At 36.1% G+C, this 15,461-nt stretch overlaps 2 protein-coding genes across 2 annotated transcripts in view; both read right to left on the bottom strand.

The window, feature by feature from the left end:
* Positions 1-15,461, bottom strand: part of LOC142349136 (cysteine-rich venom protein-like) — a 319,707-nt gene that overhangs the window by 121,315 nt on the left and 182,931 nt on the right. The window lies entirely within an intron of this gene.
* The window catches only part of LOC142349697 (fibronectin-like), a 106,879-nt gene that overhangs the window by 23,626 nt on the left and 67,792 nt on the right, over positions 1-15,461 (bottom strand). The window contains exon 14 of the mRNA XM_075401427.1: positions 5,524-6,079. Within this exon, the coding sequence (XP_075257542.1) occupies positions 5,524-6,079 (556 nt within the window). The remainder of the gene's footprint in view (positions 1-5,523; positions 6,080-15,461) is intronic.

Below are 15,461 nucleotides of genomic sequence, written 5' to 3'. Positions count from 1 at the left end.
CACAGGAAAAATCTTTGCTCACTCGAAGAAAGATACCGCAAGCTCTTTTATTATAAATCCAGATTTTTCAATTCGAAAGCCTTCAAAATCAAAAACAACTGCTCCGGATTTCAACATTCCAGCCCACTGAATAGACTATTTTTAAAGGATTTTACGTTGAAACAAAAAACATTTCCAGTCACATGACCAAGGTACTCATCTGTTACTGGACAGGGTAAAGCGTAAGAATAGCCTGGACCCTTTTCACTATATTCATAGACTAAACCGGAAGTGTCGTGAAATATCGCATGCAGTCTCAAAAATTTGAACGAATTAAATTATTTGTCGAGGGCAGAATTGTCGATGCCAATCAAACTACCATAAGGTCGTAGTTTCAAAGCTGTATCTAAATCAATCTCAGGATCTAAAAGAAACAAACAGCTAAAAAGTATAAAAATCGTTCACCGTATTGTAAATATTCTTTTTCGATTTCCTTGTAAGTTCCGTGAATACTCTTCAAATCAACTGTCGCAATGGTAGCCATATGATTTCATAAACGCTCATTGAAAAATGACTCTAGCCAAACTTTTCCACAAAAATCAACCTACATGCGGAAGAAAGCTAATTTACATGTATCACCCATGCACGGCCGCAGTCAATGCTTTACATGTTGCGCCGCCAAGGATAACCCCCTATTATCACACGTTTTAATGCGAAGGCCAACCCTCCTTATTTTAGTACCCTATTATCTTACTACTGCTATAAGCTGAGATACCATAGGACTTATAGCGTGCATCACTGAAAGACCGATCAATTGTCAATATTGAGACTATAGTATACGAGACATCACGTAAAAACATGCAGTTGAATAACTAAGCATCAAATATCAACTAACAGCTTTTTGAAATCAAATAGCCGCAAGATCAAAGAATCATTAGTCAAACGATTTTACCGAACATTAGGTTCAGTTATGTTTCCAAAAGTGATGATACCTGACATTTAAGAGAATCAGCGAAAAAAAAAGTAATCTGCGAAAAACCCAAAATTCCCTGAAGACTTTGGACGATCAAATCAATTCTCATTCGAAAAGATAAAATATCAATGAGAAAATAAAAACACTCTACAGACCGCCAACGGGACTTGTTATCACTGACAGAGAGCAAAAACGCAATTAATACAGTCGAAACTAACAATTAACAATTTTGTTATGGAAATTTAATGTGAAAAATTCGATAAAATTAAATGCTATCATCCGCTGACTTTCGAAGAAATGATTAACTTCTTCTAATGGGTGGACTGAGCCTCTCAATAATGAAAATAAATATTACTACGATAAAAAACAATGAAAAAAAAACACAAACATACCCGGCAGATTGCCGGAAAATAGCCGCCGTTTATTCCAATAAGCATGATTGGGATTGAAATAACAGAAGATATTGAAAAAAAAAGATTTTTGTACAAAAACATTTTTTAAGTCCGATTTATTTTGATGGCAGTTCGTAGTTGAACATACTTCATTTTCTTAGAGAGAGGCTACAGGGGCTACTATCAATAACAATAAGCATTAGAGATGGTAAATAAGACTTATAGGAACGACGTTCAAATAGCGGGCATCTAAAATTGGGCTTTATGGGTTTATCCCGTTTCTATTTATGACATCCATTTTGTGCTAACTCTGTTCATTTTGAATTGTTTTGCTGAGCAACTGATGTTCAAAATCACTTTTAGCAGAATGAGAGAAGAGAGAAACTAGCCTAGCGAAGTCAAAATGATTTCACGTAAAATGTTGAAAAGGCAGCAAAATGAGGTAACGCGAATCATTTTTTTATTCGACGAAGTAAAAAAACATAGCAGGACAAGTCCTGACGTACAATTCAAAGAATTTTCATCGATTAAACTGAAAACTAGACCAAGAACGGACTATGAATGAATTGGGAAAACCGTTTAGAAAAAAATCCGATCCAAAGTTCGAGAAAACTGTAAAAATCAAAGTGAAATTGCCGCATGTGAACAAAAAACCACTAGCGAGAAAGCGAAGTTTTGTTCAAACACCGTTTTCTCACTCTAATTTAAATTTAGAGCGAAAGAATTTCACGCCGCAAATCCACTTGCTTTTTCGCTCCACTTCCTGTTTCGGCGTGACCAAAATCACTACTCCAATTTGACTTCAAAAATCATGAAAATGTGTGAACAGATCTTAAAAAAAAGACAGCGCCCCAATACAATTCAAATTCTTTGAATTGCAAAAAAAAAATAGGAGCGCTGTAATAGCCGGCTGAGAAGATGAGGGCGGCTATTAAATTTTTGATTGACGTCAAAAATAAATTTAAAAAAATAATATGTCATAACCAGTTAAATGTCATAACCAAACAAAAAAGCCATAACCAGTTAAAATCAACTAAAATCATTATATAATCATTTAAAAAAGTTTTCATTTATAGTTTACGCGAGCTGTCTGTCATCATATTGATAGGCTCAATGCTTTGAGAGCAAACATGTCAACTATATTTGGCAAGCCTCAAAACACCTATTACACATTACTTTATGAAAATTAATGGCTATAGAGATATGAAAGAAAATTAGGCTTTTTAATGAAAAAATACTTGCATCATTTTTGGTAGCGATCAGGAAAAAGATAGCGGAAAGAATGAAAACTTTAAATTGTGTACAAGTAGACATAAAAATCGCTTTTACCTGTTGGTTGAAAAAATAATTCAATTTTCAAACAATATTTCGTCAGCTTAGAGTGAAATGAAAATAAAAAGAATATTTGTCTTTTTGCTCCTTTCAATGCTTTGACATGATAAGTATCCTCACTCCTACTGTACTGTTTTCACTACATTTTGACTTAATGAAGTATGAGCAGCTCTTAAAAACAAGACGAGAGCCCCAATAGAGTATAAAATCATTGAGACTTAATAAACAAGGGAAGGCTGAAAACTGCGCAGATAGCTATCATTATTGTAGCTGTTAAAGTAGACAAGAAGATTAATTTTAAACGTTCTGTTATTAAAAGGGCTAGAGAAGTGAGAATTTTTGAAAAACTAGTTTGTTTTCTTAGTTTGAAAAACGTAGTTTGTCTTCTTGAGAAAAAAAATTAATAATTTTCCCCAAACAATCGATTAAATTTGCCAGGGGTTTTCCAATGAAATCAATTTTGCATCGCTACGCAATAGAAATCAATCAATTTTGATCTAACAAAGAAGCCAGAGTAGCGAATACAGAAGACAATTTAGATGAGGGAACAATAATCTTCGTTCTTTTTTTAACCAACTAATATGGGATTGCAGAAAAACTGCATTAAAAAAGAATCTACAATATGTAAAAAAATAAATGATTTTTTTAAAATTTAGAATGTTCATTTTTCCCGTTCGTTTATTGATCGGTAGAGGAAGACGGCATTAGCTTTTTAATGCTTTTTCTATGCTGAGCTGAAACTTTTTAACTTTTTAACCAAAACTAATATTTTACATTAATACTTTTCATGTGTTATGGGTTAATTGTTTTGTGGTGCTCTAAGAATTGGTTTCGTTTGAAAACGTTGCGAATTTTGCTTCCTAAGGATCAGAGTTGTCCTCACTTATGATATTAATTACTCATGTTTCTCAAAAAAATTCAACTGTGATAGACTGAATTTCGTCAATATTAAGTCCAAGATGGTAAATCAGACCTGTACGGCAGACGCAGAGCAACTTTATTATTGCCCATTTGCAATTCTAGTCCTCATCAATCCAAAAAGAATATTTTAAGTTTTTCTGGGAACAGAGAGGAGGAGGGGGGTTAATCATTTGTTGATTACCCTCAACCTCCCCTCTTCTTACATCATTTTACCCCAATGACAGGTCATTGCACCTCAAATGATCAGTTTTAACTGAATTGAAAAAAAGCTGCATTTACTTGAAAAAAAGTCGCCCCATTCCCTAGTCATTGATCATTGCAGTTCTTATAAGATCTTACAAGATTCTTACCAATACTACATATCTTGTAATTGCTTATAAGATGGAGCATATCTTGTAAGATCTTACAAGACAGAGTGAATCTTGTAGGAGGTAAGTATCGTCTTATAAGATCTTACAAGATTTGTTCTACGGAAGAAAATTGCAAAACTTATAAGATGTAAGATTATTTACGTAAGATCTTGTAAGATTTGGTTTGCATATGAACATTGTAAATCTTATAAGATGTAAGATTTTTTACGTGCGATCTTACAAGATTATCTCTGACAAAGAACAAAACATATCTTACACTCACATCCCGATCATATCTAGTTTTTGTCTACGCAAGGGTCTAATTTGGAGTCTGATTATCAGCGCACTTTAACAATGACGGTCTTTGTCCACACAAAAACTTTGAAACGCTTATGTCTAGAAAATCAGAGGTCCTTTTATGTTAAAAAAGGTTAAAAAACAACTTACTTAAACTCTAATTGGGCATTTTGCTGAGTGCCAATAAGGAAAATTATTTTATAATGGATTCTTTCCAGTGCAAAAAGCTGTTTGAACCAAAAGACTGGCCAATTCAACAATTTTTTATTATTTGTCGTTTCAGGAACTTGTTGTTGTTTTTTAAATCAAAACATACAAAACACACTAGCATTTACGGCGTGGTGAATTTTTTGTTTTCAATTTGTTGTATGTACTTTTGGTGTCCCATAACTACCGAGAGGACTTCGACTGATTCCAAACATACTTCCAAGGGTTTTTTTCAGTCATTTTGCAAACATTTTGGGATATATTGGTGTGTCAAGAGAGCCTAAAAATCGGAGTACGTTTCACATATTTGTTGATTTCTCTACAACTACTATACCAAATGGCACTGGCTTGATCGCATTGTGTTTACACTGACGTGTTCTTGACTGGACAACGTAACTGGCTGATTGAAAATTGCAGAGGATCTGTTGTACCTTACGAGATCAAATTTTTCTGTATTAGATTCTATTCATCAGCTCTTCCAAAAGTCTTAATCTTAAAGAATGTTGTGTGTCTTATAAGATTCTTATAAGATCTTGCAAGATAATTTTAATCTTATAAGAATAGTGTGTGCCTTATAGGATTCTATTATGATCATACAAGATCTGCTTCCATCTTAGCAGAATAATATGTGTCTTATAAGATTCTTGTAAGGACTTACAAGATATGTTTTAATCTTGTAAGAATAATGTGTGTCTTATAAGATTCTTGTAAGGACTTACAAGATATGTTTTAATCTTGTAAGAATAATGTGTGTCTTATAAGATCTTACCAGTTGTTACTATTCTTAAGAAATCTTATAGGATTAAAACATATCTTATAAGAATCTTATAAGATCTTACGAATTTTTACAACTCTTATGAGATCCTATAACTTCTGAGTAAATCTTGTAAGTCTCTTATACAATCTTACAAGGTTAATGCATTAACTTTTAAGGCCAGATAAGAATCTTATAAGATCTTATAAGATTTGCAATGCTTAATGACTAGGGTTGCCTTTTGGCGCCGAAAAATCTGCTCCGAGTCTGACCATCAATGGTCTCAACTCAAACTTATCAAGGGTTGCTCACACTTACCGAATCGCGGAACAACATTCTGAAGTCGCAAGTAAGTCTGATTCTCGTTGACTTTTGACGCTTGCTTGCCGTAACTCCAGACAGTAGCGGTTGCTTTGTAACCATATCCTGGAATCAAGCCTGTGAAGTTTGCCATGGGTTGGGTCCAGGGGTCAGTCCGGTACACAGATTGAGTTGCCTCTTGAGCACCCCCGTTAGTTGTGTCGTACAATATCAATTCTACGTATTCCCATACACCCAGTACATCGAATTCGACATGAACGGTGGTGTCAGAACCATATATGTTAATATAATCAGTATCTAGTGGTTCCAGTGATTCGAATACTGTAATGTTGGCAGTCACATAACCTTCACAAACGCCAGCATAAAACTCGACCGAATATTTTTCACCAGCAACAACTGGCATTGATCCGAAGAAAATATCAACCCAATCAGCCGCTTCGTTTATTGATTCATTGAAGTGATTGATTGTTTCATTGGTTGAGTCTCGCATGACAGTCCCGACAAGAAATTGGGCATTTTCTTTTGTCCAGAAGGCGACGTTAACTGTGAGAGCCTAAAAAATAATGGTCAATTTCACCAATAAATTAGATTTGGACACCCTAGACATCGAATACTGAAAACTTTGCAAGATAATATAGTTTTTCCAATTTCTTTCAAATTATTGCATAAATCTTACAATTTTTTGCAATCTTTCAGCACTAATGCAAGACTTGAAACCACCTATCACTAGGGCAGAAAGATTTCGTCTTTTTTTGCCGCCAAATCTGCCATTTATTTCAGGTCCCGGACCTTAGTACCTCGGCGTTGATTCATTACGTTCTGATTAAAAAATCGTGAAATTAGCACTGAATCATGTTATTTTAATAGTTTTCCAGTTTCCAATTATTGTCAGTTAAGTCCATAAATTGGTTTTTGCAAGAAAATTGTCTGTGCATATATGGGGTATAAATGTTGCACTGACACTATACTCTGGGTTGCATGCAAGCAATACTAGAGGATATTTGCATTACAATGCCGCAGAGGTGCAATTTAGAGCCGAGTCGATTCAAGAGAAATCGATTAGGAAAAACAAAAATCGGAGCCAAGAGTTTTAAGATCTTTCGCAATTTGTTTGGTTCAATTTCCAGAACGAATTAATTCAGTTTTCATCGCTTAGGTTTAATATTAATTTTTTTCCATAAAACATCTACTGTTGATTCGTCGAATTTACAACGTAACCACCGCTTCTGGATAATTAAAGAGCTGGGAGTGAACTTTTGGACCGATGGCCCGTTTTGAAGTGTCTATCATAAAATTGCTGATGAATGAACCCCACCTAAAAAAAATAAAGCGTCATAATTTCAACTAATTAATATTTGTTGGGTTATGATCCTTACCAGCCGCTATAAAGGCGTTTTGAACTAAGTTAGAAAAATGCACTACTGTTACAATAGAATTTATATTAGGATTATGACCCTGTCAAAAACCAACGGTTTTTTTTATCTTTTGTTTTTCCGACTCATGGGATATCAGTTTTTGCAGGCTTAATAAAAAAGAGTTTTAAATTAAGCAAGAAAAAGAAGTAGTCAAGAAGGAGAGGATAACAAAAGGATTTTCACAATAGTAATTAGAGATTTACAGAGAAATTTGATCAGTAGATCAGTATCGTGATTTAGATTTTATAGATCAAAAAAGCCTAAAAGTTTTGCCTATATATAGACATTGTCCAGGAAAAAAAACCTGTTCATATCAGCTTGAATTACACTAGAAGTCCTAAGATTGACCGAATATGGTTAATTTATTAGAAATTTACAGAATTAGATCTATTTCCGCTGGTATCCTGAACAATTAAGGCTTAGAATTAGTATGGGAAAAGTCAAAGTCATATAATTTACAGCTATTAAATACTATCTAAATGAGAGCACATGAAAAATACGTCGAGCAACTCATCTAAGCTTACCTTGCTTCATTTCCGAAACATGATTACTTAGAATGAATTGAGGTAAATTTTACAATTTATTTTAATTTGCGGGTAGGAATTAGCTTGATGCAACTCTGTTTGTCCCATGCAATAGGCTACTGGATACTCAGGCTGGCAGCTAAATTCTCTCTAGATTTTGTTTCATGTGCAGTAGCTCCTGAATAACTTCAGCAATGCCTTGATATTACGCCTCTGATGATCTTAGGTCAACTGCGGCCTGCTTTTTGACACTCCAACGGAATGCTGCGTCAAGCACCTTTGAGATCAAAATTGTAGCCAGAAATTAAACTGCTGCTATTTACATCTCAAGACCACTCTGCTTCACCTTTGTGGTACAATAGTACATTTTAGTTTGGGGCTATCGATTTGGTGTAGCTAAATAAGTTCATTTTATGTTTAAATTAATTTAGTTCATGTCATCTACCTTATTTTGTTCATTCATTTAATTCTAGTTTTGAAGATCGAATCTTAAGTTTTCATACTTGTAAATTTGTTTACATCCTATGCATGATCTTCTGTCTGTTCAAATTGTCTCGTGTTTGTAAGTTGCCGCATTTGGAAATGTAATCTTATAAACAAATTGTTAATCAGTTTGTTAATTTTATCTAGATTCATTCTCTTCATTTTCGCAATTCAAATTAGTTGACTCTCTCTTTAACTAGAATCCGCTACGCCAAAAAGTCTTATTTTAGACGAGTTAAATTTAATTGTATTTCGCTAAGAGAAATACCCAATTAATAATCGAGTGTAATTTCGCTACGCCAAATCCGCCTATATTCTGTAACCAGAATATTCAATTCACAAGCAACAAAATTTAGCGTCGATTCGCTCCACCAATTCAACCATAAATAGCCGTTGAAGAATAAACTAATCGGCGTCGCGAATCATCTCATTCCTACAGATAGCAAATCTGTATGACATGCCGCAGCCAGCTCGAGAAACTAGGAAAACACCGTTGTCGATAGAGCCATTTTGGGAACGACCAACTTCGGACCCGCCAAACAGATGGGAAAAATGGCGAATCAAGGTAAAACTAGCGATTCTCGCTCGAGAGAATATCACAATAGACACGTTGTTACAACCCAAACGAACGAGAGTTCGATTGCCAGTGGAATCGAAGTACGAGATGCCAATTGAAGATACAACAGATGAAGCTGAGAGAGAGCGTCGAATTAGAAACAATCAATTGAAGTTGCAATGGGAGTTAAAATGTCAAAAGATAACAGAAGCGGGAATACTATGCGGGGAACGACCATGGAATTTGTGTGACCAAAAATGTGCATCTCTTTTGTACCTAAGTATTGGTACGGAAGGAAGACGACTACTTACACAAAAATTTCCACATGACAATATTTACGACTTGACTACCCTCAAACTTTGGGAAATGATGGAGATAACTTTTATTCGCCCAAGAAAAATCACATTTGATCGATACGTGTTCTTCTCTCGAAAGCAGAAGAAGGGTGAAACAGTAGAACAATTCTATAGCATCTTGAAAGAATTTACTGAAAATTGCGATTTCGAAAATCGTGAAGAGGCAATCATCAGAGATATTTTCATCACAAACATGTTGGATGATGACATTCAACTGGAGCTTCTACGGGATACAGTTGAACTGGAGAGGGCACTCAGCATTGCAGTCAACATGGAAATGGGTAATCAGAATCAGCAGAGAATTTCATCTAATAACGGTGCAACTGGCAGTACAGTGAACGCAATACAACAATTCAATCGATTTCGCGGCGCGGGTGTGCGTGGAAATCAATCAAGTAGAGCAGTCGTCAACCATGCATCCGTTGGACAGTGTCGTGGTTGTGGTCAGGTTTGGACAACAACACACCGTCAGGTTTGCCCTGCAATGGGTAAGAAATGTAATCACTGTGGTTTGCAAAACGATTTTGCTAAGGTATGTCGACGAAGACTTAGCAATACACGAAATACTCAACAAACCAATCGAATTAACACTGTAGAAACTGCTGAAACATCTAATCAAAATTCAAGTCAAGAAAATGAGAACGTCAATTATATAAATTATAATGAACAAATTAATTCAGACTATGATTCCTCGGTTGATAAATACGTTGCAACCGTCGAAAATATTAGTTCAACAAATATAGCACTGAAAAATTTGTCATTAACGATTGGAAACACAAATTGTGATTTACTTCTCGATTCCGGTAGTGATTGTACCATTATTAATATGTCACTTGCAAGAGAAATAATGTTTAATTGTGCGCAATCACAATGGTCAGAGAAGAAAACCACTAGAATTGAAGTCTTTTTCTAACGACATTGTTCAACCTCTCGGCACTTTAAAAACGCCGGTAAAATGCAATGATTGGAAAATTCAGAAAGCAAAAATCAGTCGTAGCTGATGGGTTTCGACAAATATTAGGACGAGATCTTTTTGATCAGTTAGGAATTACAATATCTCAGAAACCTTGTCCGAAAACAGAAGTCAATAACATAGATCAACCTTGTGCAATAAAGAGATCACTTGCAAAGTAGTTTCCCGATTTGATATCCCGAATTGGAAAATCAAAAAACCATAAGGTTAACTCAAAATTCCTCAAAAATTAACGAGTTATACATCAGAAAGGAAGAAAAGTGCCGATACATCTTCAACGAAAGTGAAAATTGAACTTGAAAAACTATTAAACGAAGGACATATAGAAAAATTAAACAATTGTTCTGATCAATTTTTCATTTCTCCAATTGTCATTACAGTAAAAAAGGATCAATCAATCAAAATAGCACTTGACTCCAAAATCTTAAATAAAGATATTCATAAAAACAAGTATCAAATGCCCAATATAGATTCGCTAATTCAAACAATCTCGCGAACTCTGTCAACGGCGCCGCAAGAGACTGCTTATTTTACGACTCTTGATTTGCCTTACGCGTATAGCCTACTTAAGTTACACAGTGATACGGCCCGCCAATGTAACTTTAATATTGTTAGCGGAGATATGACTGGCACATATCGATTTAAAACTGGATTTTACGGCCTAACGGATATGCCAGCTGAATTCCAAAAAGCTATTGACTGTACCCTTGCTGGTTTGGATAATACTTTCTGTTTCTTGGACGATACATTGATTGTGAGCAGAGGTAGAATCGAAAAACATCTGTATTTGGTACGAAAATGTCTAATAAAACTAGATCAAGAAGATCTGCGAATAAATCTTGCGAATTGTCATTTTGCAAAAAAAAAGATTGACTGGCTTGGACATAATATTACACAATCAGGTGTAACTCCACTTTCAAGTAAAACGGATGCAATTGGAAAATTATCAGCACCTACTAATCTTAAAAAACTTCGATCGTTTATGGGTTCAGTACAACACTTAGGAAAATTTATTCCAAATTTGTCACAATTATGTTACCCCCTTCGACCTTTGCTTAAGAAAAATTCAAAATTTCTTTGAACGGACGAGCATGAAAAACAGTTCTTCTTGATAAAAGAACAAATCGCGGAAACCACTGAAAATAAACATTTTAATCCGGAATTAGAAACACGAATTGAAGGCGATGCCTCACGCAAAGGTTTGGGATGTGCATTGGAACAACGAACACCTAAGGGTGGGCACACAGTAGCATTTGAGTCACGATTTTTGAACTCTGTTGAAGACAGATATAGTATAAATGAGGTTGAACTTTTGGGTGTTGTCTGGTCCGTGGAACATTTCAAATATTATTTGTACGGCAAACCTTTTACTGTGATAACTGATCATAGAGCTCTTCTCTCAATCATGAGAGAAAACAGGTCTAACAAATCATATAATAGTAGATTGACACTTTGGGTAGATGGATTACTACCATTTGATTTTTCAATTGACCATCTCCCTGGCTCAAAAATGGGATTAGTGGATTATATCTCTCGCGACACTCAACAACAAGCTGTTAATATATCTGCATATGACGAGCAATTTATCGTAGCTAAATTGGATGTAATTAAACGCAGTGCAAAACGCTTCTTATTAAACGCCGAAAATTACGTCGATTTTGCAGCGCGAAATCCACTTACAAAAAGTGTCATAGATAATCCAAATTCCACTAATAAATTGTGCAGTGAATTCGCACAGCGAAGTCCAGAATTTTCTACAAGTACGCAAAATGATAACCCAATTAGCGAATTAACACCAATTATTTTAAATTCCAACCCCAAAATCGAGACAGCTAACATCTCTCCCTCGCTTTTTGCCTTGAATCGATCCACTGAACAGTCGTTTTCTAAATTAAACAATTTCCAACGAATAGCCACGAAATTCAATAGCGTATACATGATGTCGCAATCAAATTCCGATGATGAAACCTTGATGACAGTCAAGCAATCGACTCCTTCAAGAGTGCGATTTGCAGAACAGGGACCCTCAACAGCTCAAGCTGCACCCGCCACTCCAATCACGCCCACGACCGATACAACAGCCACTTCGCCTTCAGCCACTTCGCCTTCAGTATACGACCTCTATCTGGACTCCTTCAATTTCGCCCTCTCTAAAATCTTCTCCAGCTCCTTAATGGCCAGCCTGACAACTAAGGACGCGATTTTGAAAGAGATTCGCGATTGCATCCTTACCGACAAAGAAGATAGATGCAAACAAATCTCACCCTACATCCATTCCTTCTGGAAAGACTTGCATGTAAAGAACGGCTATGTTTGCATAGACGACAGGATTGCCCTTCCCCATGCGATCAAAGACGCCTATGTTGACGCCATCCATGCAACTCATCCTGGCACTTGGGGGATGACCGATATGGCAACACACACTTGGTGGCCATATATGCACAGGGACATAGCTACGAAAACTGCAAAGTGCATCCCCTGTGTCAAGATTGGTAAAAATTTAGAATCTATTATACCTGCTAACAAATGGGCACCACTAAAGTTATGTAAAGTTCCAAATGAAGAAAATCAAAGTGATTTTGGAGGACCCATTTATAATGAAAAAAATCAAGAGATTTACTTTCTTGCATGTATTGATCGATTTTCGAAGTTCCCAACAGCAGAAGTATTTGATAGAGCTAATGCAGATAATATTTTGAAATTTCGTCAAGAGTACGTTTTGCTACACATTATACCCCGTGCAATTAGGTTGGATCAAGCTCGATGCCAAACGGGACATCAAATTAAAGCATTTTGTAGTCAAAATAACATACAGCTAATTGAAGCGCCAAAACACGATCACAGAGCAATTGGCTTGGTTGAAAGGCTAATTCAAACAATCAAGAATCGCTTAGCTTGCATTAAAACGGCGGCGCGAAATCAATTCAATATGAAGGCCTCAATAAATTCAATAATTTATCAGTTACGAATATGTCGTCAAAAGACTATTAATATATCACCATTTGAGGCACATTTTGGTAGAAAAGCGAATACGCCATCAAGTAATTTAACGACCAAACCAGATCCAAAAAGTCTATCTTACCAAAACATTTTAAATAAATATTTAGATTTGGAGACTGTCAAATGGGACGAACTTATCACAGACGATAACTGGAACAACGAAGAACGTAGCGACATTGAGATAGAGGTGAATAAAAACAAACTGGGCAAAGATGCAACGAAACGACAAAAGGAGGACCCGAATAAGGAATCAAGATTGATTTCCCATCCAGATGTCGGACAACCAGTACCCCGAACGGAAGCGTCATTGGAGGTAAAGCTGGCGAAAAAGAGACCCCGCACGAAAAGATCGAAGAAAAGTCTTGATGGCCTATATGACGTCTTAGCACCAGGATCTTCAGTAATCAAAACTAACGAACATACATCAGTCATTAAAGAACCTGGAAAGAAAGACGTGACAATCAGAAACTCGAATCTAGCAAAGTTTGGGACGAAGGCGGAACGTGAAACAAAATTACAGGAGTATGCTAACCGAGGCCCAAAATTACCAACGGGTAAGACAACAGAAGAGCTAATCAGCCATCATGCAAAGGAATCCAGAAAGAAGTTAGAAGGGGGAAAACGAATGAAGCATAGGAAAGTGGCAGATGATGTTAGTACAGTGTCATCAATTCATTCAAATGTTACACGCGCCTTGCGTGTACGAATGCCAACAAAACCTAAAAGACAACTGTCAACAGCACCGCCAAAGCATCCCACCGAATTAAGTAGCGATTTCGCAGTGCCAATGGAATTGCCCACCACAAGCATTGTTATAGCGGAGCCACCTAGTAGGCCAAAACGAAAAGCAGCTACAAAGGCATCCGTAGCATTAATCCCAACAAAACGAAAACGCTCCACAGTATCGGTTGCAGAATCGGATGAGTCTGCGACTTCAATCCAAACTTGCCCTCCCTCAACTTCAAGTACTGGTGCAATTGGGAAACATAAAAGACGACAAAATATCAAGAAACAACAAATTGAGAATAAATCAATAATTTCCGCTATACAAACAGCCGCAGCACAATCTAATCAAGAGCAAACTAATTTTTCAGTCGGCCCGTGTTCTCCGACACCTTCGTACCCTACCCAATTTTAAGTCTCACCCAATTATGAAGAACCAGAATTGTCGATGACGGTTGGCGAGGCTGAGAGATATTACGAAAGTGAGAGTGATTAAAGTACGTTTCTCGAAAACTGTTGCGTGTAACACTCTGATTAAAACATTATAGTTTTTATTTTTTAACCAGTACATATGATTATTAATTTTCTGACAAAGAACTTTGTCATTTATTTTCGCCAAGGGGGAAATGTGGTGCAATAGTACATTTTAGTTTGGGGCTACCGATTTGGTGTAGCTAAATAAGTTCATTTTATGTTTAAATTATTTTAGTTCATGTCATCTACCTTATTTTGTTCATTCATTTAATTCTAGTTTTGAAGATCGAATCTTAAGTTTTCATACTTGTAAATTTGTTTACATCCTGTGCATCATCTTCTGTCTGTTCACATTGTCTCGTGATTGTAAGTTGCCGCATTTGGAAATGTAATCTTATGCACAAATTGTTAATCAGTTTGTTAATTTTATCTAGATTCATTCTCTTCATTTTCGCAATTCAAATTAGTTGACTCTCTCTTTAACTAGAATCCGCTCCGCCAAAAAGTCTTATTTTAGACGAGTTAAATTTAATTGTATTTCGCTAAGCGAAATACCCAATTAATAATCGAGTGTAATTTCGCTACTCCAAATCCGCCTATATTCTGTAACCAGAATATTCATTTCACAAGCAACAAAATTTAGCGTCGATTCGCTCCACCAATTCACCCATAAATAGCCGTTGTAGAATAAGCTAATCGGCGTCGCGAATCATCTCATTCCTACAGATAGCAAATCAGTATGACAACCTTCCACCCTTAATTTATAAATATTATATATACAAATGATAAATGTCAACTGCTTCCAGTCTTTCCGACAAAAAAAGGTCGTATTTCGTTCCGCCATTAACGTTGACTGGTATTTTGACTTCTTTTCTGATTCGCAGAGTTGAAAAACATTGAAGTGTCAACTGTGTTTCATGACAAAATTGGCTTCCATTGCCTCCTTGGCAGCGACGATCCTTGTCGCGTTTCTCAATGCCATCATGAACTTGTCTAGCATTATTGTCCTGTCAACTTCAATGCTTAGTAAAGGTGCGACCATCTGTTTTTGTATTCGCAAGCAATCAATTTTTGTTCCTGCCACTGTTTACTATCTATGTCAATAAAATTTTTGTCAGTTCCTTGTGCTAGGTGATAGCTGCTTGCCTCAAAACTTAATTGATTTTTTAGCTTGTCAAATTAATTTTCCCTGTCATGTCCACAAACTCTTAGGTTTATCCAAGTAAATTATTTTGAAAATATGTGGAAAACCATCAAATAAGTGCATATCTTGGACTTGATTCAATGAGACCTGTAGTAGATTTTTTTGTTTCTGACTAGCGTGTCGGAGTAACAGTTTAAAAATAGTCCAATCCTTCCTCATTTTTGAAGCACCTTTGCACAGATTAGGCTTTACGCCGGCCATCTTGAAGACTGGGTCCTAGTGCTACT

Source organism: Convolutriloba macropyga, chromosome 11 (assembly GCF_964194025.1).
Source record: "Convolutriloba macropyga chromosome 11, txConMacr16.3, whole genome shotgun sequence".
In the NCBI taxonomy this organism is placed as follows: domain Eukaryota; kingdom Metazoa; phylum Xenacoelomorpha; order Acoela; family Convolutidae; genus Convolutriloba; species Convolutriloba macropyga.
This window is presented reverse-complemented; position numbering and strand designations above follow the sequence as displayed.